The sequence below is a fragment of the Xiphias gladius genome, chromosome 19 (assembly GCF_016859285.1).
Source record: "Xiphias gladius isolate SHS-SW01 ecotype Sanya breed wild chromosome 19, ASM1685928v1, whole genome shotgun sequence".
Lineage (NCBI taxonomy): Eukaryota > Metazoa > Chordata > Actinopteri > Istiophoriformes > Xiphiidae > Xiphias > Xiphias gladius.
This window is the reverse complement of record NC_053418.1, coordinates 35,001-60,000: the sequence shown is the minus strand read 5'-3', so window position 1 is coordinate 60,000 and position 25,000 is coordinate 35,001. Positions and strand designations below refer to the sequence as shown.

The window sequence follows — 25,000 nt, the reverse complement described above, 5'->3', positions numbered from 1 at the left end:
GCCGCGGCCGTCGGAGACCGAGACGCGTCGGGAGGTCGGGACTGAACCCGGGACCCACCTTCACCGCCCTTCACACTGAAACCACCAGGACGTTTCCATCCTCAAACAGAACTGTGTGGAGAGTTTTAGGTCTCAGGCAGTGCATGCTGGGAAATCTGTCACGATGCTGGTTTTGTTCCTTAAAACCCTAAAACCTGAACCTGCGCGAGGTCTTCCCGTCCTCTACTTCGGTGCGACGCAGCCCTGCGGTAAAACGCTGGTTCGTCCTGGAGGATCATGGAAACCAGGAAGTGTCTCCTTGGTGGTGGACTTTAGTTACAGATGTTAAAAAGGGTCAGTTCACCCAAATCACATCATAACAATTATTATTGTTTTTGTACAAACAGCCAAAGATCATGTTAAAGAATTAGATAAATAAACACAAATAAAAACATGAAAACAGACAAAGGATCCAAAAGACTGAAATAAAATAAAGGTGAAGAGCTGCACTGATAAAGCTGATGAATCATCATCATCATCATCATCATCACTATTATAACAGCAACAATAATAATGATAATAACAATTAATGATGATGATAATCATTATAATAACTAATAATAATGCTAATAATGATTATTATCATATTACTATTGTTATTGTTATTATCATTATTATTGTTGCTGTTATAATGATGATGATGATGATGATGATGATGATGATGGTCATACAGGTGATCCAGGTGTTTCAGGTTCAACGCAGCGGGACTGAAGAGAATCTGCTTCAACTGCCAAACTAGAAAAGGAAACAGCAGCTTGGTTTCACCGTGGAAACCAGTTCGGTACCGGGACCCGGAGCCGCAGTCACGTCCCTGCGCAGTCCCGCATACACACACCTGGATGTCTCGCCGATTCACACCGACACACGGTTCGCTGAGCCGGATTCACGCGATCCCGGATGTTGGACGGCACGTTGCTCTAAACCTGCGTCACGCAAACTGGATGCTTGGACCGATGCGACTCGGACCTGAAACGGTTCCTCTGGTTTTTAAATCCACCAACAGCGGAACCTGCTGCTGTGGTGTCAGGTTACCGGGGCACACCTGCGCACACCTGGACACATGACACATTTACAGATGTTTCTTCTCATCTACAGGTGCTCACCTGAGTTTGTGTATCCCCTCCGCGTCGAGCTGCTCCGTTGCTGTGGTAACAGGACACGTGACGTTGGAGCAGGGAAAAAACGTTGAACCGGATGTTGAAAGTTTAAGGTTTTCAAATTAAAGGTGTACAGCGCGAGAGCTCACTGCCGGTTCCTCGGCAGATTTCTACCTTTTCCAACACAACAGACACAACAAGGTGGAACATCAGCACCACTTTATTGACTTCACTGGACACGGAACCAGAAACAAGAAGGACCATCAGAACAGCTGAAGAACTTCATCATCTTTTAGGTCCCGACAGATCTTCAAGGTCCAAGTCAAAGAAGTCCGGCTTCGGCTTCAAGGACTTTTACTAATAAAAAGAGACAAACCAAACAGTAATTCAGCTGTTTTTAGAAATAAGTTAACGTCAGTTTATCACAAATAAGAGGGGTTTTGACAGCGTTACGCTCTTTGAACAGAAGAGTCAGAGTTTCTCTTTGTTTGACGCAGAGTAGGTCATTTTAGTGACTTATATCATGAAGAATCTTAAATGGACAAGAAAAGACTTTCCCTGAAGGACCGGGGGAGTTTTAATACTGAAGTATTTCTCCCAAATGACAGACTCCTACAGGTAACTCCAGGTAAATCCTCTTCAACTTCCTGCTGAGACATCAACCGATGTTCATCACCCGAACCAGACGCGAGACGCCTTAATCACAGAACTGAACGTTAGTGGTGAATCGTTCATTTGACCGAAGATCCGGTAACGGATCGGACAAGAATCGAAAATATTACCGAGGAGTTATTTGAACGAAGCGGTTCGGTTCGGTTCGTTGTCGTGTCTGTGGCGACCCCGGCGGCCTGCAGGGGGCAGCAGAGAGCGCTGCTGCGTTCAGGGACCACAGAAGAAAAACAGAAAGGCGGCTTTAGGTTATAGTAAGAAGCTCCGTTTTCCAACATTGTGGGACAGAAAGGATGAAACTGTTGCAAATTATTGGATTTTTCTGGGAAAGCACACAAAGTGTTAGAAAAAAGCTTGGTTACTTTGACGATCGGTCCAAAAAACCCAACAAATTACTGATTGACAATCACATAAGTCAATAAAAAAACAGCAAATCCTCAAAATTAAGATGTTGGATGCAGAGATTGTTGGGGCTGGTTTGCTTGAAAACGGACTTATACGATGAATCCAGTCTAGAAATAGTCACCTATTGATTCTCTGACGATCGACTCATCGATTACTTGATTAGTCGCAGCGAGGGAATGTAGTTCCATGCCTCTTTACCCTGAATACACAGAATGTGGAGAGAATGACAGTAAACTCCAGCTTGAACTTGATTTGGACAAACATAGATTTTTGTTTCGGTGACACATTTTCATAATTTCCTCGGAAGTTTCCCGGGAGAAAGCGGAGACAGACGTCTGTTATTTCAGTTATGTTCGCTTGGCTGCAGTTAGTTGTAATTAGAGTTAAGTTGGATGTGTCGAGTTTATCAACACAAGTTGACCTTTAGGGGAATTTTATTACATTTAAACCCAAAGAAATTGGTTTATAAATCTCTTATTTATTTATTAGAGAAGCTCTGTTGTTCTGATGTTAAATTCTTTCTTTCCCATCAATTTCACTATATATGAGAATTATTATTCAAACCTTTACATGGACTCTTGTAGTGTAGTCTGTTTTGAGTAGTGTCTATATTGTATACAGTTAATTTTCAATTTTCTTTTATATTATCTTTATTTTTACTTTATTTTTTTCAAATAGCTTCTTCTTTGTTTTTTTCCCCTTTCCTGTCTCATTTTGGGGAAGAGTAAAGTCTGATCTTATCTAATCTTATGGAAAACATCTCCCTTTACGTGAGAGACAATACAAAATATAACATTACACAAATAGAATAGACAATATATGATACAAAAGAAATACACACTACACGAGAGAGAAAGAGAAAACAGGAATCAATAAAATCAATTAACAATAGATTTTATTTAAAATGCTAAAACAAGATCAATTATCTGTCATTTATAGAGAAATGGATGGTAAGAATGATAAGTAAAGCCTAAACACATGAGCGTTGATGGGCGTCCGTAACCCTCGTCAATATAAAGGTGTTCGTACCGGTGGGGACGCCCCCGGTCTCCTGTCCCCCATAATCCAGAGGAATCAATCGGAGGAAACATCATTGGTCGTAAAGGTGAAGTTTGTAATATTTATCACAGTAGGACGCTTCGGACGCTTCGGACGCTTCGGACGCTTTCACTGCTCCAGCTGCTTTAAACTCCCTCACACTGTTTCTCCAGCGGAGCGTTCACGTCCCGGACTTTTTAAACCGGTTTCCCGCGTTTTCACGTCAACTTCTCGGCGACTCTCAACTCTGACGTCGGGTGTTCACGCGGCGCTGAGCAGCACGGTGCTGACGTCAGTCGACGCGTCGTCTCAGCTTGACGAAGATCGTCTATTCGAACATGTCTCGCCCCAAAGTCGAAACACAAGGCCATCCCTGGAGACCGACCCATATCAACCCAAACCGATCGGATCAACTGACGATCCTGTTTCTGTCTCAATAGCTGTCGTCGATGAGGTGAATCTATTGACTCTGCTGTTCGCTGTTGTTTAAGGCTCCGCGTTTCCCGGAACCTCGGTCGGAGTGAGACGTCGTCGTTCCTTCTGCTCCCCGCTGTAAACACACGTACGTGTTAACTGGGCTCAACGCTCATGTTTCCCCCGCTCTGTCTGCTTGTTTTCGGCAGAAACCTTCCAGCTCTCTGACCGCCTGCTCTCGGCGTGTCCCTCCCCGGTAGACAGGGATGCTCCGGTTCTGGTTCAAAGCGGCGGTCGTCCTCTGGCTCGTCCCCGGGTGTCTGGGAGCCGCAGCCCGGCTTTACGCGGAGGAGGACCCGGTGGTGATCCTGAGCAGCAGCAGCCTCAAGCCCACCGTCAGTAACTCGTCGTCGGCCTGGCTGGTCCAGTTCTTCTCTTCGTGGTGCGGACACTGCATCCAGTACTCCAGCACATGGAAGACCCTGGCCCAGGACGTCAAAGGTAATTCGTCGAACACGCTCGGTCTGGTTCCCTGTCCGACTTTGTCTGTGCAGTTCCTCTTTGTAATCAGGAACTCCAGACTCCGTTCAAAATACCGCTATTTAATTCTCTCCTGGCTAACTGCTGGGTCGTACCGTATCACTCGGTACAGTTTCCGATTCTTCAGTAGCCCCCCTTCAGTTCGGCATTAATTCAACCCAAAAATCAACTCTTAATTACAGTAAAATCTCAACAAAACTGGTGTGGCACACACCGGTTGCTGAAATGTTATACGGTCTGTGAAGCAGGTGAAAAGTGGCAGATTTTTGAATGACGTTCTCACGGATGGAGTGATTCCTCTTAAGAACGGAACCGGTTTAATCTTGCCAACGGTATCTTACTGTAGAGGAGGCCCAGCTAACGTTCACCTGAAGAAACACTCAATACTACAGGGTGAGTAAAGCAGCCGTCGGCTCACATTAGCTGCGAGCTTCTTACTGACTCTGTTAGCGACGGAAAGATGGATTCTTTGACCTGTTCCGCTAACGGCTAAACGTCCTCATGTTTCTAGGCAACGGACAGGTGACAGTGGGGTTCAGGCAGGTCTCCGAGCAACAAGAAACTGTTCCAGGAAGTCACACCTGACTCACCAAGACGTGAACAGGTCGCACATCAAATAACAGATTAAATGGAGACGTTTCACAGCGCTGTTAGCTCAGTTAGCTCAGTTAGCTAACAGAGTCACAGCTCGTTTTTCATTAAAATAGATTAATTTTCGTTTAGTCTGAGCCACAGCGGCGGAAAGTAACGAAGTACTTTTACTCGTGTGCTTGAGTGCTTCAATACTTCTGCTCCAGCAGGTTTCAGGGGGACCTGGGACCTGGGGGAAGCAGGGTTCATATCCAGAGGGAGGCGGGTGGGGGTCAGCGGGGGCCCACAGCAGATGTTTTCCCAGGGGCCCCTCAACGTGTTAATCCGACCATGAAAGCTGTAGTTACTGGCTACTTTTCAGATTAAGATTTTACACAAAAAACATACGATAAAATTATAAAATACAATGAAGTGTTAAATAGGAAATCAGTGGTTTTCGTGTCATAAATCAGGGTGTAGTTGTGTCTCCTCGTCAGGTTTCGGTCTCCGAGTTGTTTTCATTTTCACCAGAAAAAAGTCCAGCAACTGAATCCAGATCAGTGGATCAGAACTGTCTTTCTTCTTCTGTCCTCTCCCATGAATCATCTGACGACCCCTCAGGTTCACCTGGCGACCCTCTGGAGGGGCCCGACCCCCAGGTTGGGAACCAGTGGACTGAACTCTGTCCCTGTCTATGGCGTAGCTAAAAGCAGCTCCACCTGGAGCAGCTCCAGCAGTAAAATGCTGCTGAAGCCTCCGTGACTCAGGATCAGAGACCAGTCACAGGAGACAGGTCCCTGCACAATGAAGTACTTTTACTGTGACACTTGAACTACAGGAAGTACTTTTACTTGAGTAGGATTTTAAAAGGAGGACCTTTACTTCTTGTGGAGTATTTTTAAATTGTTGTACTGGTACTATTACTTCAGTAAAGGGTCTGAGTATTTCTTCCAGCGTTTCTGTGCTGGAGAAAGAAGTCGTGTAGGTTTGTGGTCGTGGAATCAAAACTCTCCCGAGGCATCGGCTTCATTTGAAAACAGCATGAAGTCACATCACGGAGCTGAAGGTTCCTGAGGTTTGGTTGGTCAGATTTCAGCCCTTGAAGCCGTTGCAGTCAGATGAAGCGATGTGTCTGTGGACTGAGGCAGATGCAGCAGAAATAATGCTTAAACAATGAAAACACAAACTCTTATTAGATCGTTAAAGTACACAGACTGCCAGACATAACGACAAAGTAGAATCAAATACTTCAGTCAGTGCAACCGATGATTGAAGCCCTTTTCACTTAACATGACAATTATTTTCCTGCTTCGTCTGATGATTATTGAGTCCATGAAAAAGTCGCTCTGAGTAAATAATAAAGCCTTTATTCATGTTAGAGACACATACAAAAGAGAAGTTGTTCTAAATAATCCACCTTTACTAGTCATAACCAGGTCTGTATTTCTACTGTATTATAAAAGGACCAGTAACTATTTTGATAATAGATTCACATTTTAAATCAATTTTCAATCAATAAAGTCCAAACTTTGATGGTTTTAGTTTCTCAGAAGTGAGAATTAGTTGTTTTCTCAGGTTTATACGATTGTGACGTGTCTATCCAACGACAGTAGGCGGATTTAGACGTTGACCTTTCTCCGACTGACGGGTCTAAACCCCGAGAGAAGTGAATCACCTGCGACATTTCCCCAGATCAGTTAGTGATAACGCTCACAACAGACTGATCGGGGTTTTACTGACTCTGTTGGTACCTGTGCTCTGTAGACCACATGTACAGGTCCAGACCTTCATTTATGAAAAAGTTTCCAACATCTGTTCATGTTTCCAAGATATGCAACAACCTGAACACACACACACACACACACACACACACACACACAGAGCAACTGGTGGGAATCTTTCTGGTGCCTTTAGTCTCCATCTGTCTCCAGGGAATAACTCAACCAGAGACCAGCTGCTGCTAACACACACGCACACACTTGCTCACTCTTTGTGTTGACCTGAGTCAAAGGACGTCTGAGAGACAAAGACCCCGACGCCCTCTGAACCCTGACAGACAGACAGCTGGGAGACAAAACACACACACACACACACACACACACACACATGGATTTTTGGTTTCAGAACTAAGTTGTATAAAAAAACAAATATAAAAAGAAAAAATAACAGTTGTTTACTGTTGAACTGTACCGGGACACACTGAGAGCTGTTCCTAATATTTTGGCCATCCATTCGTATGAATGAAGGTTGCGAATTTTCGTCATGAATTACAGCCTGGTCTGTTGACTTCATGTCCTCTGGAGCCGCTCCTCTGCCTTCGTGGGTTCGGCCCAGCGTCGGCCTGCTGTCCTCCGTGATCTCTCTCGCTCTCTGTTGACCGACTCTGTCTCTCTCTGTCAGAATGGCAGCAGGCCATCAGCGTCGCCGTGCTGGACTGCGCTCAGGAGGAAAACTTTGACGTCTGTAAAGAGTACAGCATCAAGTTCTACCCGACATTCAAAGTACGTAACAGCACCGTGTTCTGCCTGCAGAGTACTAGTACTTAGTGTGACTGGGTTTATAGTGTGTGTGAAAACCACGTCACGCCCTAATGCGATGCTCTGTTTGTTCACCTCAGTATTTCCGGGCTCACGGTGCACCGACAGACAGGGGGACGACCTACAGAGGTGAGACACGCTCGTGCACTTCCTGTCCGTCAGTGTGGGCAGTGAGGACAGGATGAAGGTCCCGCTCTGAGCTGCGTTTCATCCAGTATCACTTAGACTTCACAGTACAAACACGTTACAGATTATACCGTCCTATTTTTATTTTACTGTGATTTTTCTGCTGCTTTATACTTTTACTCCATTCCCCTTTCAAAGGGAAGTATCGTACCTTTGGTCGCGCTACATTTGTTTTGCATCTTAAGGTTTTAAAATGCGATAAATCACTTAAATTTGTTTTGAGGCCCCTTCCAAAAACCTACCGTAACCACATGACGTACTTTCTCTGCGGTACTTTAAGTACATGAAGCGGAGTATACTTGTGTACTTTTAGCTGAAACAGAGAACGTTTACAGTGTTGCTCTGGTACTTTTGTCTCAAAGCGCCTTCCCAGTGTAAACGGAGAACCATCAGGTTCATTACAGATGAAGAATAGTCCAGAGAGTTAAACATTTTCTGTCCATGTCCAGGTGCAGACAGAGCGATCCAGTCGGTGAGACAGTTGATGGTGAACATCCTGCAGAACCACACCAGACTGGACTGGCCTGATCGCTGTCCTCCTTTAGAACCGTACAGGTACCAGAACCTGACAGAACCTCTGTCTAACTCGATTATTAATCTTTCAATATTTTGTCATATTTACTTCTGTCTGTCTTCCTGTCTGCCTCTCTGTTTTCCTGACTGTCTGTATTTCTGTCTGTCTTCCTGCCTTCTTGTCTGTCTGTCTTCCTGCCTTCTTGTCTGTCTGTCTTCCTGTCTTCCTGTCTGTCTGTCTTCCTGCCTGCCTCTCTGTTTTCCTGCCTGTCTCTCTGACTGTCTGTCTTCCTTCTTGCCTGTCTGTCTCTGTGTCTGTCTGTCTTCCTGCCTTCTTGTCTGTCTGTCTTACTGCCTGTATTGCTGTCTGTCTTCCTGCCTGCCTGTGTGTCTCTGTGTCTGTCTGTCTGTCTTCCGGCCTGCCTGTCTGTCTGTCTGTCTTCCGGCCTGCCTGTCTGTCTGTCTGTCTTCCTGCCTTCTTGTCTGTCTGTCTTCCTGCCTTCTTGTCTGTCTTTCTTCCTGCCTTCTTGTCTGTCCGTCTTCCTGCCTGCCTGTCTTCCTGTCTGCCTCTCTGTTTTCCTGCCTGTCTGTCTGTCTCGCTGTTTTCCTGCCTGTCTCTCTGTCTCTGTGTCTATGTCTGTCTGTCTGTCTGTCTTCCTGCCTGTCTGTAGCTCTGTGGAGCTGCTGCCTCTGTTAGGTCAAAGGTCAGATCACTACACCGCCATCATCATAGAAGAACCAGACTCCTACGTTGGACGAGAGGTGAGACAATAAAGTTTAAGTCCAAATACAACTGAAAACTTCTTTAAATACGTAGTTAAATAACTAAGACAGAAATATAAAGCTTTTACTTTTCCTTTAACCTCCAACCAGTTGATTAGATAAATTAAAGCTTCATTTATTTTACTCTTATTTTTCTTTCACTAGTTTTTTTTTATTTTACAAACCCTTCATTTTCCCGTTGTTGGTTGTAGTGTAAACATTTAATCATTTTTTTTATTTCCCCACCAGATGTTTTCTTTTCCTCACAGTTCATTCAATATTCAATTTCTGTGTGTGTGTGTGTGCGCGTGTGTGCGCGCCTCAGGTGACCCTGGACCTCCTGCAGTACTCAGGTGTGGTGGTAAAGAGAGCTCTGAGCTCTGATCTCCCCCTGCTGGACGCTCTGAAGATCACAACCTTCCCCTCCATCTACCTGCTGCACCCCAATGGGACACACACATACCTGCACATGTGAGTGAACACACACACACACACACACACACACACACACACACACACACACACACACACACACACACTGTGATCCAGATTCAGTCTGGAATCCTCAGTTTGGGTGGATGAGGTGAAATCTTCACTGTGCTGTTCAGTGATTACTGCAGAGTTAAAATTCTGGACATTTTAACTCTGCTGAACTGAAAGGATCTGGTGTCTAATAGACGCGGACATTCAGAAGGACAAAGACAAACGAGAAAGACCAAACCACCCCTGCCTGGGGGGGGGGCAGAGCTGAAGAGGAGAAAAAGATGCTGGGTGAGGGGAAATAGAGTCAAAAATGGTCATACTTCTCATAACTCATAACTGAGTCAGAGCCGAACACAGTGATATGTAACACATGTACATATGATTCAGTGTGACGTCCACTTCCTGAGGACGTCATGATCTCTGATGTCCCTGCAGAATAAAGCTCCAGAAATCCACTTAGAAACCCGGAGGTAAAGGAGGCTGCAGAACTTCATTCAGAATCTTCATGTTTTTAAGTTTCCTTCAGTGTCGCAGTGACCCAGGGACAGTTGTCTGTACGTCCACGGCTACACTGCAAACAGAAGCTGATCACAGCTGGTTCAGCAGCTTTTACTGGGACAGTTCGACTGAATGGAAACAGATATAGACCAAAAACAACTGGGGCTCAAGTTGTAGCTCACAGCTTAAAATTGGAATCTCATCATTTTTATGTTCCTGAACACTGACACTCTGCTCTATACATTCATATTCACTTATCTACTGTGTGATGAAAACCTGTGAACTGACAGAAAAACTCAGACAGTTGCCTCAGCTTTGTGTGAAGGGAAGCCCACATTGTCAGACTTTGAAAAGCCCTTATATAACCCACTCTCCAACCCCTAACCTAAACCTGAACCTGATTCTAGTTTCAAGTTTTTGGATGGGGGCACTGTCATCCAGGAAGACACCCCTCCCATCAGGGTAGAAATGATTCATCATAGGATAAAGGTGGATTTTCAATGAGCCTTCCCTCTAAGGGGACAAGAGGGCCCCAGTCACAAGTGGGGATTGAACCACCGTCCTTCAGGTTAGTGGCTGGCCCATTCTACCTCCTGGGCCACAGCCGCCTGAGGCGAGCCATAGCAGGATGAATTCTGAAGCATATAGTTCTATACTATCTGCTCAGATTCAGCCTAATGCTGCAAAACTGATAGGACAGAGCTTCACAGTACAGATGGATAATGACCCAAAACATACTGCGAAAGCCACACAAGAGCTTCTCAAGGGAAAGAAATGGAATATTCTTCAATGGCCAAGTCAGTCACCTGACCTCAACCCAACTGAAGACAAAACTGAGGGCAGAGAGACCCACAAACAAGCAGCAACTACAGGTGGCCTCAGTAAAGGCCTGGCAAAGCATCTCAAGGGAGGAAACTCAGCACTTGGCGACATCCATGGGTTCCAGACTTCAGCCAGTCATCGACTGCAAAGGATTTTCATCCAAGTAATAAAAACAATCTTCTGCTCAGGCACTTTCAGAATCCTCTGGAGGTTTCTTCCATCTCCACACAGGATCTCTGGAGCTCAGCCAGATTGACTATTGGGTTCTTGGTCACCTTTCTTAGCAAGGCCCTCCTCCCCCGAGTGCTCAGTTTGGCAGAGTCCTGGTTTTCCAAACTTCTTCCATTGAAGAATTATGGAGGCCACTGTTCTCTTGGGAACCTTCAATGCAGCAGAATTCTTTTGTAGCCTTCCCCAGATCTGGGCCTCAACACAATCCTGTCTATTAAAATATTAATTACCAGAAATGGTTTAACTTAGAGCAAAATCAAACTCACTCTATGTTGAATAATAGGTGGGAAATGGTAGCTGTTGGAGCAATGAAGTCCATAAAGTGGGCAAGTGTGTGTCTTAGATATAATGTAAATTAAAACCTGCAAACCTTAACCCTAAAACCAACTCTGAACCTTCAGACAGTCTTTTTAAGAAGTGAAGACCTCTTTATTCAGGTCTAAATCTCATATTGGACAGAAGCACACAGACAGTTTATATTCATTGAGTTTTTATTGTTTATTTGTATTTTATCATGACGTCTTTTGAGACACAGAATCTGTTTTACAAGAAAGATTTGACCATAAACGCAGCATTGAGCAGTCAACATGAGCCACGTATCAAATTCATCTACAACATTCACGTACGGCACAGTAACAAGATTTCCTCTCCTCTTCTTCTCGTTTCAGTCAGAAGCAGCTGCGTTTCTTCTTCTCCTCCTTGCTGAGGACGTTACCAGGAGTTCAGCGCAGGTTGAAGTCAGACAGCAGCAGTTCCACTGGCAGTCAGATGGGGGCGCTGCCCAACAAAGAGAGCACAGATCCCTGGAGAGACTTCGACAGGTCAGAGGCTAAGTCAGACCGGCCTGGCTCAGTCTGGTTCAGAGCCAGTGGATCATCAGTAAACCTGTCTGTCTCCCTGCAGGTCGAAGGTGTACACAGCTGATCTGGAGTCAGCCCTCCACTACCTGCTGAGAGTCGAGCTGGCTACCCACAATACCCTGGAGGGGGAGGAGCTGAAGATCTTCAAGGACTTTGTCGCTTTGGTCGCAAAGGTAACAACAGGTGTCTGTGCGGATCTGTAGTGTGTTAAATCAGGGGGCGTCCCCTCCTCCAGGTCTACGTGAGACACGTGTAGCTGATCAGAACGTCCTCATGATGGAGGACCTGGACGGATCTGAGTCACAGTCAGAGGGGTCACCGTGGCGTTTGTGTCAGGTGTGTCGGCTCCACGCGCTGTAGCGGCTCATGGTCATGCACCTTCAGGTGTTTGTGACCAGGGGCTCACCGTACGTCTGCCAAGATCAGTTTCAGCTATGCCCAGCACTGAACTGAGAAGAGCCGCACAAAACGTTCTTAAAAAAGCAGGAGTTTGGTTTGTTGTCTGTTTTTCGCTCTGCCAAACAGTTTTTGTAACAAAATGTAGGATACAGTGATTTACTCCTCAATGGAGGAACACCTCTTGCCAATTTTAATCACACCGAGCTGTAAACAAATGCATTTCCACTGCATCCGCTGCGTTTCTGACCCAGCTGGTCTTAACTGTCCTGCTTTTGCTTCACATTAAAAGCTTTTCACCAGCAAACAAACAGGGGGCTCTTATTGTGAAACAGTAGCAGGAAACGCAGTGTGTTCACACTCTGTGTATTTGTGTGTGTTTACCTCATTGGTCTTTGTTAACAAAAAATCACCCGGAGACAGAAAAGGTTCAACAAGAGATTTGTTAGAGTCAGAACTTAACGAATCCGGGTATTCTCCCGACTGAGAACCGGATCCAAAATGGAACCAGCTGTCAGAACTCCACCCTAGTCCGCTGCACAAAAAGAAAAATTTAACCTGATTTCCGAGTTGTGAGGTTAAAAACCTTCTTTAAGTTGCAGCGCAGACATTTGTTTTCTAGATAGTTAGAAGGTCTGAGGGGTCTGGAAGTACATCAGCAAGTATTAGTAACCCAGATTCTACAGCATCAGTAGGTACCACTGTGATGGTAACTTAGCTAACGTAGCTAACGTAGCTATTGCTAACACCTGAGACGCACTGGCTGTGTTTAGCAGGCTGCAGTTACTCTCAGCTCAGCGACTGTCCTCACCACTATAGAAAAACATTGCTCTCTCTCTCTCGCTCTCTCGCTCTACCTGTGCAGTTGTATCCAGGTGGAGGTTCAGTGGTGAAGCTAATGGAGACTCTCTCTGATTGGCTGCTCAGTCTGCCACTGCAGCGAATCCCCTACCAGGCTGTCCTGGACCTGGTGGATAACAAGATGAGGGTGAGACACACAAACTGAACACACACACACACACACACACACACACACATACACGTACAGATCATCAGCTGACTTCCTGTTACCTGTCCAGATCTCAGGTGTGTTCTTGGGGGCGGAGCTTCGATGGGTTGGTTGTCAAGGTAGCAGGGTGGGGCTTCGAGGTTACCCATGTTCCCTCTGGACTCTGTTTCATGTTCTGACTGTCCAACACGATGCCACGCCCACCGCACTGGAAAACACAGGTAACACACGCAAACACTCACTCACTCATACACACACACACACACACACACACACTCACTCACTCACCTCACTTACTCACACACACACTCACTCACTCACTCACTTACTCACACACACACTCACTCACTCACTCACTTACTCACACACACACTCACACACTCACTCACTCACTCAACTCACTCACTCAGTCACTCACTCACTCACTCACTCACTCACTCACTCACTCACTCATACACACACACACATTTGAACCTCTTAGCTCTACAGCCTTTTGGAGGTTGGTCCCGAAGTGGCCAAATCGTCCTCACTTCCACCGTCCACGGCTGCGTCCAGACCAGCTCCGGGTCTTCTTGTCTTTCACGTGAACGTGGTCAACGCAGACAAACACCGGCACAACGAAACCTCGCTTGTCTGGTCGTTCATCTGCACGAGGCAGAAACGCACAGTGTCGCAAGAGGTGAACCCGGCTCGACTCGTGCTGCGACGCAGATGCATCGGATACATTCGTGGTCACGTTCCCGGTCGATCGGGCGAAGTCCCATCTGAGAGACGAACCTTCAGACTCAGACTGGACCAACTAGATCAAATTTCATTTTCTCACCTGTTCCTGAAACCAGACCCCTCCCACCAACACAGAGGGTGGCACTGGTCTTTAACACCTGCTAGAATTCTAATTCACCCTCACAAAGATAAAGTACAACAACACACCTTTTCCAGAGGTCTACCTGTGTGTGATTCCCGTTCGATCCCCTGTTTCCCATCTGACTCTCCGGTCTGTGTACATGCACGCAGGTCTGGAGGGCGAGGCGGCTCCGGTGCTGCGGGTGATGCGTCAGTACATCAGGACGTTCTTTGGCTGTGAGCAGTGTGGTCGACACTTTGAACAGGCGGCAGCTGTCGGCATGGACAACGTTCAGGACAGAGAACAGCAGATACTGTGGCTGTGGAACCAACACAACATGGTCAACTACAGACTGGCTGGTATACACACACACACACACACACACACACACACACACACACACACACACCACATTCAGCTATCAGAGGTTTATCCAGAATAAACCTCCAAAAAAATCCACTTAGAAACTTAGAAAAGAGGCTGCAGAACTTGATTCAGAATCCTCATGTTTTTAAGTTTCCTTCAGTATCACAGTGACCCAGTGAACGTTGTCTGAACGTCCACGGCTACGCTGCAACAGGAGCTGATCCCAGCTGGTTCAGCAGCTTTTACTGGGACAGTTTGACTGAATGGGAACAGATACAGGATAACTAGCGATAACATGGTAACATCGTAATTTCTGTTTAAATCCCCCAAAGCATCATGGGAACTGTAGTTAGAGAAGTTGGAGTATGATTGTCCCCAAATAGAAGTAAGATGAGGAATAATAAGCGTAGTTAGAAAACCCGCGGATGTGAGTTTTTTCATGTTGCACATGCTGCACTATGTTTTTGACATGAATGAGACTCAGAACGCGTCAACAGCGACAGAATGTTCACACATTTACTGTGCGATGAAAACCTGTGAGCAGGACAAAACACCGACGAATTTAACCGGTGTAAAAATGCGTCGGCGTTTTCTGAACAGAACAATGTGTGACTCTGCTGAACGCCGGTAAATAAAGAGCTCAGGGTTTGACGTTTGTCCCCCCCAGGCTCGCTGAGTGATGACCCCCTCTTCCCCAAAGCTCCGTGGCCGAGCCCCTCGCTCTGTGCCTCCTGCCACGAGGAGAGGAATGGTGTCCACGTCTGGAACCAAGACAGCGTCCTCCGCTTCCTCCGACATCACTACGGAGCCTCCAACCTGTCCCCCGAATACTCCCTGACTCCCCCGCGACTCCCCGCACCTCCTCCGAACCCCGATCCTGATCCTGCGCGGACCAGACGGCCTCAGGAGGAGCACCGAGGAGGAGAGAGGAAGGAGGAAGAGAGGAGAGCGGAGGAGCAGCCTGAGCCTCGACCTGGACACCAGGCTCAGGGGGGGGAGGAAAGGGGGGAGGTGCTGGGGCACACGGGGGGAGGAGGAGGAGGAGGAGCAGGGGGAGGTGTGTGGATCCTGGGTCTGGGTTTTAACAGTGTGGACATGAGTCTGTGTGTGGTCCTTTACGTCTGCTCCTGCCTCTTCCTCATGCTCCTCTTCTTCTTCTTCAAAGTCCGATCCAGGAGGTGGAAACTCCGACACTCCCGCCTACATGTCTGACCGAGGCCAGACCAGACCGGTTTACACAGAACCAGACTGCTTTAACCCAGGATCCGTTCAGGGCTGTGTATGGAAATCAAAGTGCCAACATGGAGGCTCTGAAGGTTAAGTCGCTCACACCCCGTTTGCCCATATTGTAGAAGAAAACCCCCTTTTCTCTCTCAGTCCTGGTCTAGTGTTAGTTCAGGAGGTCGTCGCTGTGAAACCTGTCCCCAGCGTTTCAGGTTTCCTCCGGATTAATCGCAGCAGCCGGTGTTTTCCCTGCGGAGGTGAAGTTTTACACGTGAATTCACGTTGCTGACCGAAGCCAAACCGTCCTGACAGAGCTCCGCCGGCCGGCCCCGATGGTTCCCGCCACGCCACTGAGATTAAAAAGCCCAGGAGCCGTCCCTTCCAACGGGCCGGAGCACTGAGGGGTTAAATCTGGTTCGTTTTTCCAACCAAACCAGTCACGAACACTCGACCTTCTTCTCCTCACTGGTGATGAGAGCCAGACTTCAGGTGTGGACCCTGGTAGCTGCTGGTGGCCGGAGAAGGCGGCACAGACCAGGTCTCCCTCCGTGTTGTTCACTTGTGTTGAGAAAATGGCAAAGCGAGTTGTGCACGTGTGGTTGAACCCTCCGGCAATGGTTACTTCTGCGCCTCATGACAACCTACTGACCCCACAAGCACCTGCCACCCTGTGAAGGGGGGTCGGCTCGGCCCGTTCCGTAGAGCACATTTTGGTGACCCAACCTTTAGTCCTGGTCCCGATTCTTTGGTGGAATATTCCCAGATTGAATCTGAAGTGTTTTTATTCAGGTTCAGTTTCTCTGCTTCTGTTTTAAATCCTGTCAGAGGTTCAGTATCAGGTTGTGAGACCAAACCCTCATTTAGAGCCGTATCCAGCTCTGAACCAGACCAGAATGGACTGGACTGCTTTTTTGGTTTTTAGTGGACTTGTTGTATTTAAAGACTGTTTCAAACCTGGCCTGGACTCTCAGGTCTGGCTTTATTTATTTTTACTTTTGAAGCATAGACTGGACCCTGACACCCGGTGTGTTTTCAGATCTGTGTGTAAGGCCTGGACTGGACTGGACCCCCAGGACTGGGTTTTGTGAGGGGCAGAACAGTGGCAGACTGGGACTGAACTGGATCAGACTGGTTCTGCTGGGTGGACTCTCTCAGAATTCACTTTGTGCCAAATGTTTAACCTGCTGACAGACGACACACCTGTCCTCTGGGGCTCCGCCTCCTTCCACACAAACACTCTGCGTGTGTGTGTGTGTGTGTGTGTGTGTGTGTGTGTGTGTGTGTGTGTGTGTGTGTGTGTGTGTGTTTAACCCTGTATTTCTCTTTACTGTGAAAAATAAACCCGTCCTGATGATGAATCTCTGCAGACGGACACAGGAAAGGATTGATTGGCTGATTGGAAGCATTATTGATTGGCTGATCAGTAATACTTCACTTTTTTGTTTTGGTGGATCAGGTGACACCTTGTGGTGACTGCTGTATTTCAAACAAACTGGAAGCTTCTGGAGTAAATATAAAGCCGTAGATTATTTTCATTAAAATAATCATTTGGTTTGTTAAATACGAGAAACCCACCAGAAACATTAGGTGTTAAATTAGTATTTTCTTAACCGTGTTTTTGCTAAAACGAGAGAGACAGAAACAAAGACGACATGTTTTTTAGATGGAACATGGCAGCAGCGAGTTGACATATTTAAAGTTCAGTTTTAGAGTTTAAAGAAATGTGATAACAGTATATTTTTTTACATAAGTATTTTCGGTTAGGATCCTCAAAGACATTTTACAGGGCAAAAATAAACCAATGACAGCACATACAACAGTAAATATATCAAATAAAACGTCAAAGTTCACTAGAAATGATATGATTAATAACAGCTACAAACAAAATCACAAACACAGCAAAATTGTGCTAAAGTTCAGATAAAAAATACGCCTGAAATATATAAAAAGGCCCCAAAAGAAACTTGTTTGGTGGACGAGCCATCGTGATTAACAGTCCGTGAATTTTTGACAGTTACAAAACCAGTCGGTCATTTGTATTTGATTATTTTAATGGTCATTGACTGGTGCTGATTTCAGCTTTTCTGTTCTGACATTTCTTATTATATGTTTGCCCATAAACTAGAAATGGAGACGAGAACATTGAGAAAAAGAAGAGGAAACGCAGGGAACATACAGGTCAAACAGTAAAGAGTGAAAATGAATGAAACTAGAATTCAGAATACGTAAAACTACAGACGTAGAAAGCCCGTCATACCCATCAGGTACACGTCAACATCAGTTTGAGAGGAAGGGCTGGATTTTGACTTTCACTAGATTTAGCTGATTCAAAACCATTTCAGGCCTTGAATTTAGATCATATGTCAGACCTTTCCAGACCTTTCCAGGACTTTCAGGCCGTTGAAGTGTGGGTCACCGACCTCCCACCGGATGAACCCGGTGAAGTCGCTCGGTGTTTCCATGGATCCGCTGATGAGGTCAAGTCACGGTGACATTTCTTCCTTCTGTCTGAACTCAACAAGCCCAGTTCATTCAAAACTTGGGATCCAACAGTGTGAAAACTCTTATTTGTCTGAATTAATATTTAACATCCCTCGGCTGAAGCTGATCAAGGAAGCGGGATTGGTTGACATATTCTTATGGTGGTGATTTACCTATGTACTAATATAGTTTGACAGTTTGATCCATAAGAAGATTTTTCTCACTAACATGTTTTGGATGGAGGATAATTTTAGTCAGTGTGAATAGGAAATGTATTTGTGTACGAATAAAATACAAGTTTGTATTTTTTTAAAATCAGAATATTAAAGGGAATAAAAATTAAAAGTAATGTAAAATTAAAAAATCTGAAATTGAAAACGTCTCAAATTGAAATGGAAAATGGAAAAATTTGTAATGAAAGTCGAGATGGAAAATTTCAGTTTAATTTAAGGTTTAATGTTTTTGATTCCAGGTTTTTTTAATTTCACTTTCCGCTGAAACTGTCGTTGCCGCAGCAACCGTTTATCACGTAAACATTTGATTTCTAACAGATTGTCCTGGTCTGGCGACTTAGATGTAGAAATCCCTGGAGGTGACGGGAGGAGAGTTTGCCAGGACACACACGGCCGGACGAGCAACGCCGGAGTCCAACTGATCCTGATTAATTGGATCATACGTTCGGTGTGCAGCTGCGTCGCTGCGACGATAATAATCCTGGTTTATGTATCCAATGTGGCCTAGGAGAAGCCACATTGCTCCACTGCCCCTGGAGCTGCACAAAACTAACAATGAAGAAACCTGGTGAAGGTCACGGGAAGTGATGAGATTGGGTTGCCTGTCTGCCCTCTGGTGGTCGTTCTCGGACCATTTCCACCGGAGTTCAGACCCTCAGCTGCAGAGAAGACGATGCTCACTTCAGGCCGAACACACGTCCTGCAAATGCCTGGAGGAAAAGTCCCTCTGACTGCTTCGCCATGGAAAAACCGAGGGCAAAATGCTGAGTTTTCCTAAAATATGGGGACAATGTATTCATCGTCTTGAAGGTCACTTAACAACAAGTTTGCTGAGTACTTGAACATGAGAATGTAATGTCTAAAGATGATGTAATATCATTCAGCATAACAGTTACATAAGAATTGCGGATTTGTGTGTGTGTGTGTGTGTGTGTGTGTGTGTAGACCTTGAGAAGTGTAATTGCTTTATTAATTCTGAAAAACCCAATAAATATATTTCTCAAATAATCAATTTCTTCTTTCAGTTTTCTTTTTCTTTTTGATAGAATATCACTGAGCAGTGCAGTCAATAGTTTTTCTGCCTTTTTCTTATAAATGTTTTCAATTTTCCTCTTACTTTTATTTAGTTTTTCTGTTAATATTACTTTTTTTTAATTTATTGTTCACATTTATTTATTTTTCTCTCCCAGTTTGATCTATTATTTTCCTTTTTAATTTATTTCTTTTGTCTCCATTTCATTTTATTTCATTTTCCCTTTGATTTTGATTCATTTTCTCCTCTAACACTTTTTTTGTTTGTTTCTAACTTTGTGTCTTTAACATTTTTGACTTTGCATTTCATTTTCTGGCTAAATCGATCCTCCGTACTTGGTCTTGAGCAGCTCGCATCAGTAACGTCAGGTGTGTGTCGTCTTCGCTGCAGGTAAACTGAGCTTTTTTAGGCCCTGAGTGTTGAATCTCTGTATTTTGTTTATTTATTATCAGATTTTTCTGATTTTAAATTCTCAGTCCCGAGTCAGGAGGAGCTGCTGATGTGTGGCAGGCCGTCCCAGCGACTTCAACGCCAAACTCTCCTCCTCCTGCTTCTGTTCTGCGTTTAATTTAGTTTGTATTTTTCTGATTATTCTAAAGACCCCCTCCAGTGAAAATCACGTTTTTAACCTCGTCAACGCGTCCATATGGAGTTTTATATATGATGGTTGAGTATTTCCACCTTGGAGCTGCAGCGAACCAATGACGGATTCAGTCAGTCTGGGTTTCATACGTCACACACCTGAGGAACCAGTCCCGTCAACATGCGGGGTTCTGGCTTTCCATACATTTTCACCATCACGTACCTCCGATACCCCCCGTTACACCAGAAGCCAGGTGTAGCTAGTTATCGGTATTTTGGTAGCTAAGGTAGCTAAGTCTGAGCGGCATAGATGTTACGCTCTGTACTGTTACGGATCTTTAGAATAATCAGAAAAATACAAACTAAATAAAACGCAGAACAGAAGCAGGAGGAGGAGAGTTTGGTGTTAAAGTCGCTGGGACGGCCCATTACCGCTAAGTCTCTAACGTTGTAGAGAGCGACACACAAAATACTTCACCATTCTGTTACATCGACTTGCAGGCGAACCTGTACAATTCGCTCTTCTTCTTCATCGTCTTGAGAGTCGGTTTCTGGTTCAACGCGTGCCTGAATTACTCCTGCATTACCCCCATCCACCGCGTAGCGTACAGTAGCTAGCGAAACCGCAAACAAGCACAGGTGTGTGTTTGATTGACGGGCAGAGCGGAGATAGAGGCCAGACACACCCACGAATACTACATGAGGCCATTTTAAAGTCATGAGGGGACTTTTTCACGGAAAAACTTCCAAATATGTCATTTCAGGGAACAGAGATGAGTTTTTAGGGGTTTGATTAATGGCAGGAGAGGAACTTCAGTCCAATGTAAATAGTCTCACTGACTCTCATGTTTACCGCAGGTTCAACGTGAGTAACACTGCCCTGAGCCTCAGAGCAAGGCAGCAGCCCAGCCTGAAGCTGAAGAAGCTTTGACTCATCCTCTGAAACCAGTTCTTTAAAAAAGACTGATGGGAAAGGTGACAGTCCGACCTTTGACCTCGTCAGGCTGATTCATAGCTAATGTAATAAAGAAACTATGTGGGTCGGACTGATGTGTCCCTGGGCTGTTTCACTAAACATAACATTTGGAAGTGCTATACGGAGGGAACTGGACTCGCTTGAGGTTCCTGAAGGCGTTTCACCTCTCACCTGAAGGCTGCTTCAGTTCTGACCGACTGGCGGGGAGTCGTTAACGCCTTCGGAGTCGTTGGGGTCACGTGAGTCACGGTTTGAACGGGTGTTGAGGGATCTCAGGACGGCATCGTAAGTTCCAGTCCAACTGAAACCAGCATCGCTAAACGGAGGAGGTGCGCTACAACCGGTCAGTCAGATGTGAAGGAGCCTCTTGGATGAGAGGCGAAACGTCTTCGAGAACCTCAAGAAAGTCCAGTTGCCGTCATACAGCACTTAGAAAAACCAAGACCTAGCCGCAGTAGAACAGCTTTTCGAATTTAAAGGAACTACAAGGTTATGAGAAATAATGAAAGTATTTTGATGGCAAAAGATTTGAGAGAGAGCGTAAAACAAATACTGAGCGCCAGTCAGTCTGAAGTGGACATCTGGGAGCTCACAGGTTCAGATCTGTACGAGCAGAATCAGATTTGAGACTTAAAATGGATTTAATCTGATTGCTCATTTCTGAGTCTCCTCCCTGTTTTGGCTTCTGAACACCTGAGATCACAACCGGTCGTTTCCCAACCATTTCTGGAATATCACGCTGCAACGGGACACGTCTTCTTCAGAGTTAAGGTCTGCACAAAGGAGACAAGACATCTTTAGAATAAGTTGCTCCTCTGCAAGGGGGTGACAATATGAATATTTAGGACAATGGGATTTACATATTTTACGCCTCATTGTTTATTCCCAGGTTTAGTTATTGTGGGTGTGTGGACCTGCACTGTGGACTGAAGTTCAGCCAATACTTCTTGAATTTATTCACAGGGATGCAGCGGTAGTTCACCTGGTTAAGCTAAGGCTGAGTCCTTACCGCTGTCAAAAACAAGTCAAGGCAGAAGTGCCAAAAAACTATTCATAAAAACTGAGAAAGAAGAAATAAGAAAAGCCTGCGTGACTTTCTGAAAATAACACTGGGTCACATGCAGCTGGCTCAGCCGCTGCGATATACAGCCACCAACTACTTCCAACTGAATCGGACTTTCTGCAGGACGCTGCTTTTCGTCCACCGCACCACTGTATCCGCTTTCATTTCGACCGTAGAAGGAAGAGTCTGGCGGGACGACCCTTCACTCCCGGGCCAGACTGAACAGGCGTCGCTCTGCGCTCAGGCTGAGCTCAGGAGATTCGGATCGTCACGGTTCTGTCTTCAGTCCCTAGTCTGATCCTGCTCGTTCAGACCTGTACCTGCCACAGTAACTGCACTCAGAGACCAGGACCCCTGGAGCGTGAAGCCAGCTCTCTCTGGGTTACCTGGTAACTCAGTGTCTGACACTGTCTCTTCTCTTTAACAGGTCCACCTCTGTCACGTGACCTCACTCGCCACTGGATTATTAAACCCAGAGTTCACAGATCAAGTTAATAACCAGCTTCATGGTACAGGTGATCCGAGGCAGCCGATGTTAGACTCAGTGAAGCAGGTTAAAAAAAGGACCCGGACTGAGGTGCGCTCCCTTCGTGGTCCGGACCCCAGAGCTAAAACTAGATGGGCCGATGAGGCTAGAGTCATCAGGGGAGCTAGCCTTAGTTAAAGCTAAAGCTGTCTGAGCACTTCACAACTATAAAAGTTTGAGTTTTTCACTCGTTGTAAATGAGAAGTAGGAATGAAGTGAGATCTTGGTAATTCAGTTTGGTTTTAACTGCATGAGGCAGCAGCTGAATCCATCATCTAATCACCTCCATCTCCATCTCCATCACCTCCACCACCTCCATCATCGCCATCACCTCCACCTTCATCACTTCCATTACCTCCACCACCTACATCATCGCCATCACCCCATCACCTCCATCACTTCCTCCACCTCCACCTTCATCACTTCCATCACCTCCACCACCTTCATCACCTCCATCACCTCCACCACCCCATCACCTCCATCATCGCCATCACCTCCACCTCCATCACCTCCATCATCGCCATCACCTCCACCTTCATCACTTCCATCTCCTCCACCGCCATCACCAAATCACCTCCATCACCTCCTCCACCTCCACCTTCATCACTTCCATCTCCTCCACCACATTCATCACCTCCATCACCTCCTCAACCTTCATCACTTCCATCACCTCCATCTCCATCACCTCCATCCCCCTCTCACCTCCATAATCTCCATCACCTCCACAGTCTAGCCTTAGTTAAAGCTAAAGCTGTCTGAGCACTTTACAACTATAAATGTTGGAGTTTTTCCCTCGTTGTAAATGAGAAGTGGGAATGAAGATAAGATAAGATAAATGAAATGTTGTCGGGGTGAAATAATCAGCCTGAAGAGAAACTAAACTCAATCAGTTCATTTTTTCTGTCTGTCACTGAGTTTCCAGCCTCCCTGTGAACTTCCACATGCTGCTGTCTGCCTGTAGAGGGCAGTGAAGAGGCAGCGTCCACCATGTTACCTAATTGGCAGTAAATGCAAAGTTCGGAATGTCAGAGCCAGACTTTATTCACCGAACTCATGTGGACAAGAAATATGAACGCAATAAATTAGGAAAATAAGATTAGACGGCATTGTACAACAACATACAAGCACGCAACAACAATATGGATCATATGTACAAAGATACTGATAATGTTGTCGGTGCAATCGGCTGCGCTTTAGAGAAACGCGTTAGTTCTGCGGAAAGCAGCGGAGGTCGTTGCAAACGGCGGCTCCATGCACCTGCGCACGGGATCGGCGTGCACGGCAGCTACAACGCCAGTGTGTCCGTTTACGCCGGTGAAACGTAAAGAAATAAAGTTGTTGGGTCATTTTAATGGTCATGGAAGTGATGGAGGTGGAGGAGGTGATGGAGGTGATGAAGGTGGAGGTGATGGAGATGATGGAGGTGGAGGTGATGGAAGTGGAGGTGGAGGTGATGGTGATGATGGAGGTGATGGAGATGATGGAGGTGATGGAAGTGGAGGTGGAGGTGATGGGATGGTGGAGGTGTTGGAAGTGATGGAGGTGATGAAGGTGGAGGTGATGGAGATGGAGGTGATGGCGATGATGGAGTTGATGGAGGTGGAGGTGATGGAAGTGGAGGTGGAGGTGATGGAAGTGAGGAAGATGGAGGTTATGGGGTGGTGGAGGTGATGGGATGGTGGAGGTGATGGAGATGGAGGTGATGGCGATGATGGAGTTGATGGAGGTGGAGGTGATGGTGATGATGGAGGTGATGGGGTGATGGAGGTGATGAAAGTGATGAAGGTGGAGGTGATGGAGATTATGGCGGTGAGAGGGGGATGGAGGTGATGGAGATGGAGGTTATGGCGATGATGGAGTTGATGGAGGAAATGGGGGTGCAGGTGATGGTGATGATGGGGTGATGGAGGTGATAGAGTGATGGAGATGATGGAAGTGATGAAGGTGGAGGTGATGGCGATGATGAAGGTATTGGGGTGGTGGAGGTGATGGAGGTGATGAAGGTGGAGGTGATGTAATTGATGAAAGTGAAGGTGATGGAGTTGATGGAAGTGATGGAGGTGGAGGAAGTGATGGAAATGATGGAGGTGATCGGGTGATTGAGATGATGGAAGTGATGAAGGTGGAGGTGATGGAGATGATGGAGGTGGTGGAGGTGATGGAGGTGGAGGTGATGGAGATGGAGGTAATGGCGATGATGGAGTTGATGGAGGTGGAGGTGATGGTGATGATGGAGGTGATGGGGTGATGGAGGTGATGAAAGTGATGTAGGTGGAGGTGATGGAGATTATGGAGGTGAGAGGGGGATGGAGGTGATGGGGTGATGGCGATGGATTGGAAGGAGTGATGGAGATGATGGAAGTGATGAAGGTAGTGGTTATGGCGATGGTGGAGGTATTGGGGTGGTGGAGGTGATGGAGGTGGAGGTGATGGAAGTGATGAAGGTGGAGGTGATGGAGGTGATGGAGGTGATGGAAGATGGAGGTGATGGCGATGATGGAGGTGGTGGAGGTGATGGAAGTGATGAAGGTGATGAAGGTGGAGGTGATGGAATTGATGAAAGTGGAGGTGATGGAGATGATGGAGGTGATGGAAGTGATGGA

The 25,000-nt window shown here is 46.1% G+C and overlaps 2 protein-coding genes across 6 annotated transcripts in view; one reads left to right on the top strand and one right to left on the bottom strand.

Moving 5' to 3' along the window:
* Positions 1 to 1,405, bottom strand: part of cfap77 (cilia and flagella associated protein 77) — a 6,630-nt gene extending 5,225 nt beyond the window's left edge. For 2 of the 3 annotated variants that reach the window (XM_040155097.1, XM_040155099.1), the window contains exon 1: positions 1,143 to 1,405. The gene's annotated coding sequence lies outside the window, so the exon portion shown is untranslated. Of the gene's footprint in view, positions 1 to 874; positions 963 to 1,142 lie in introns of all 3 variants that reach the window. The other variant, XM_040155098.1, reaches the window with a different exon arrangement.
* A 68-nt stretch (positions 1,406 to 1,473) lies between these two features.
* On the top strand, positions 1,474 to 19,187 carry qsox2 (quiescin Q6 sulfhydryl oxidase 2). 3 transcript variants are annotated; one of them, XM_040155094.1, is made up of 13 exons: positions 1,474 to 1,764; positions 3,872 to 4,163; positions 7,173 to 7,273; positions 7,390 to 7,438; positions 7,945 to 8,050; positions 8,680 to 8,770; positions 9,096 to 9,241; positions 11,473 to 11,625; positions 11,708 to 11,837; positions 12,926 to 13,048; positions 13,140 to 13,290; positions 14,084 to 14,272; positions 14,947 to 19,187. In XM_040155094.1, the coding sequence occupies exons 2-13, from the start codon at positions 3,929 to 3,931 to the stop codon at positions 15,489 to 15,491; spliced, it is 2,019 nt and encodes a 672-aa protein (XP_040011028.1). In that variant the 5' UTR covers positions 1,474 to 1,764; positions 3,872 to 3,928; the 3' UTR covers positions 15,492 to 19,187. The 3 variants fall into 3 exon arrangements, with proteins under 3 accessions (XP_040011028.1, XP_040011030.1, XP_040011029.1); XM_040155096.1 differs by lacking the exon at positions 1,474 to 1,764 and adding an exon at positions 1,773 to 1,851; XM_040155095.1 differs by lacking the exon at positions 1,474 to 1,764 and adding an exon at positions 3,412 to 3,702.
* Positions 19,188 to 25,000: the final 5,813 nt, after the last annotated feature.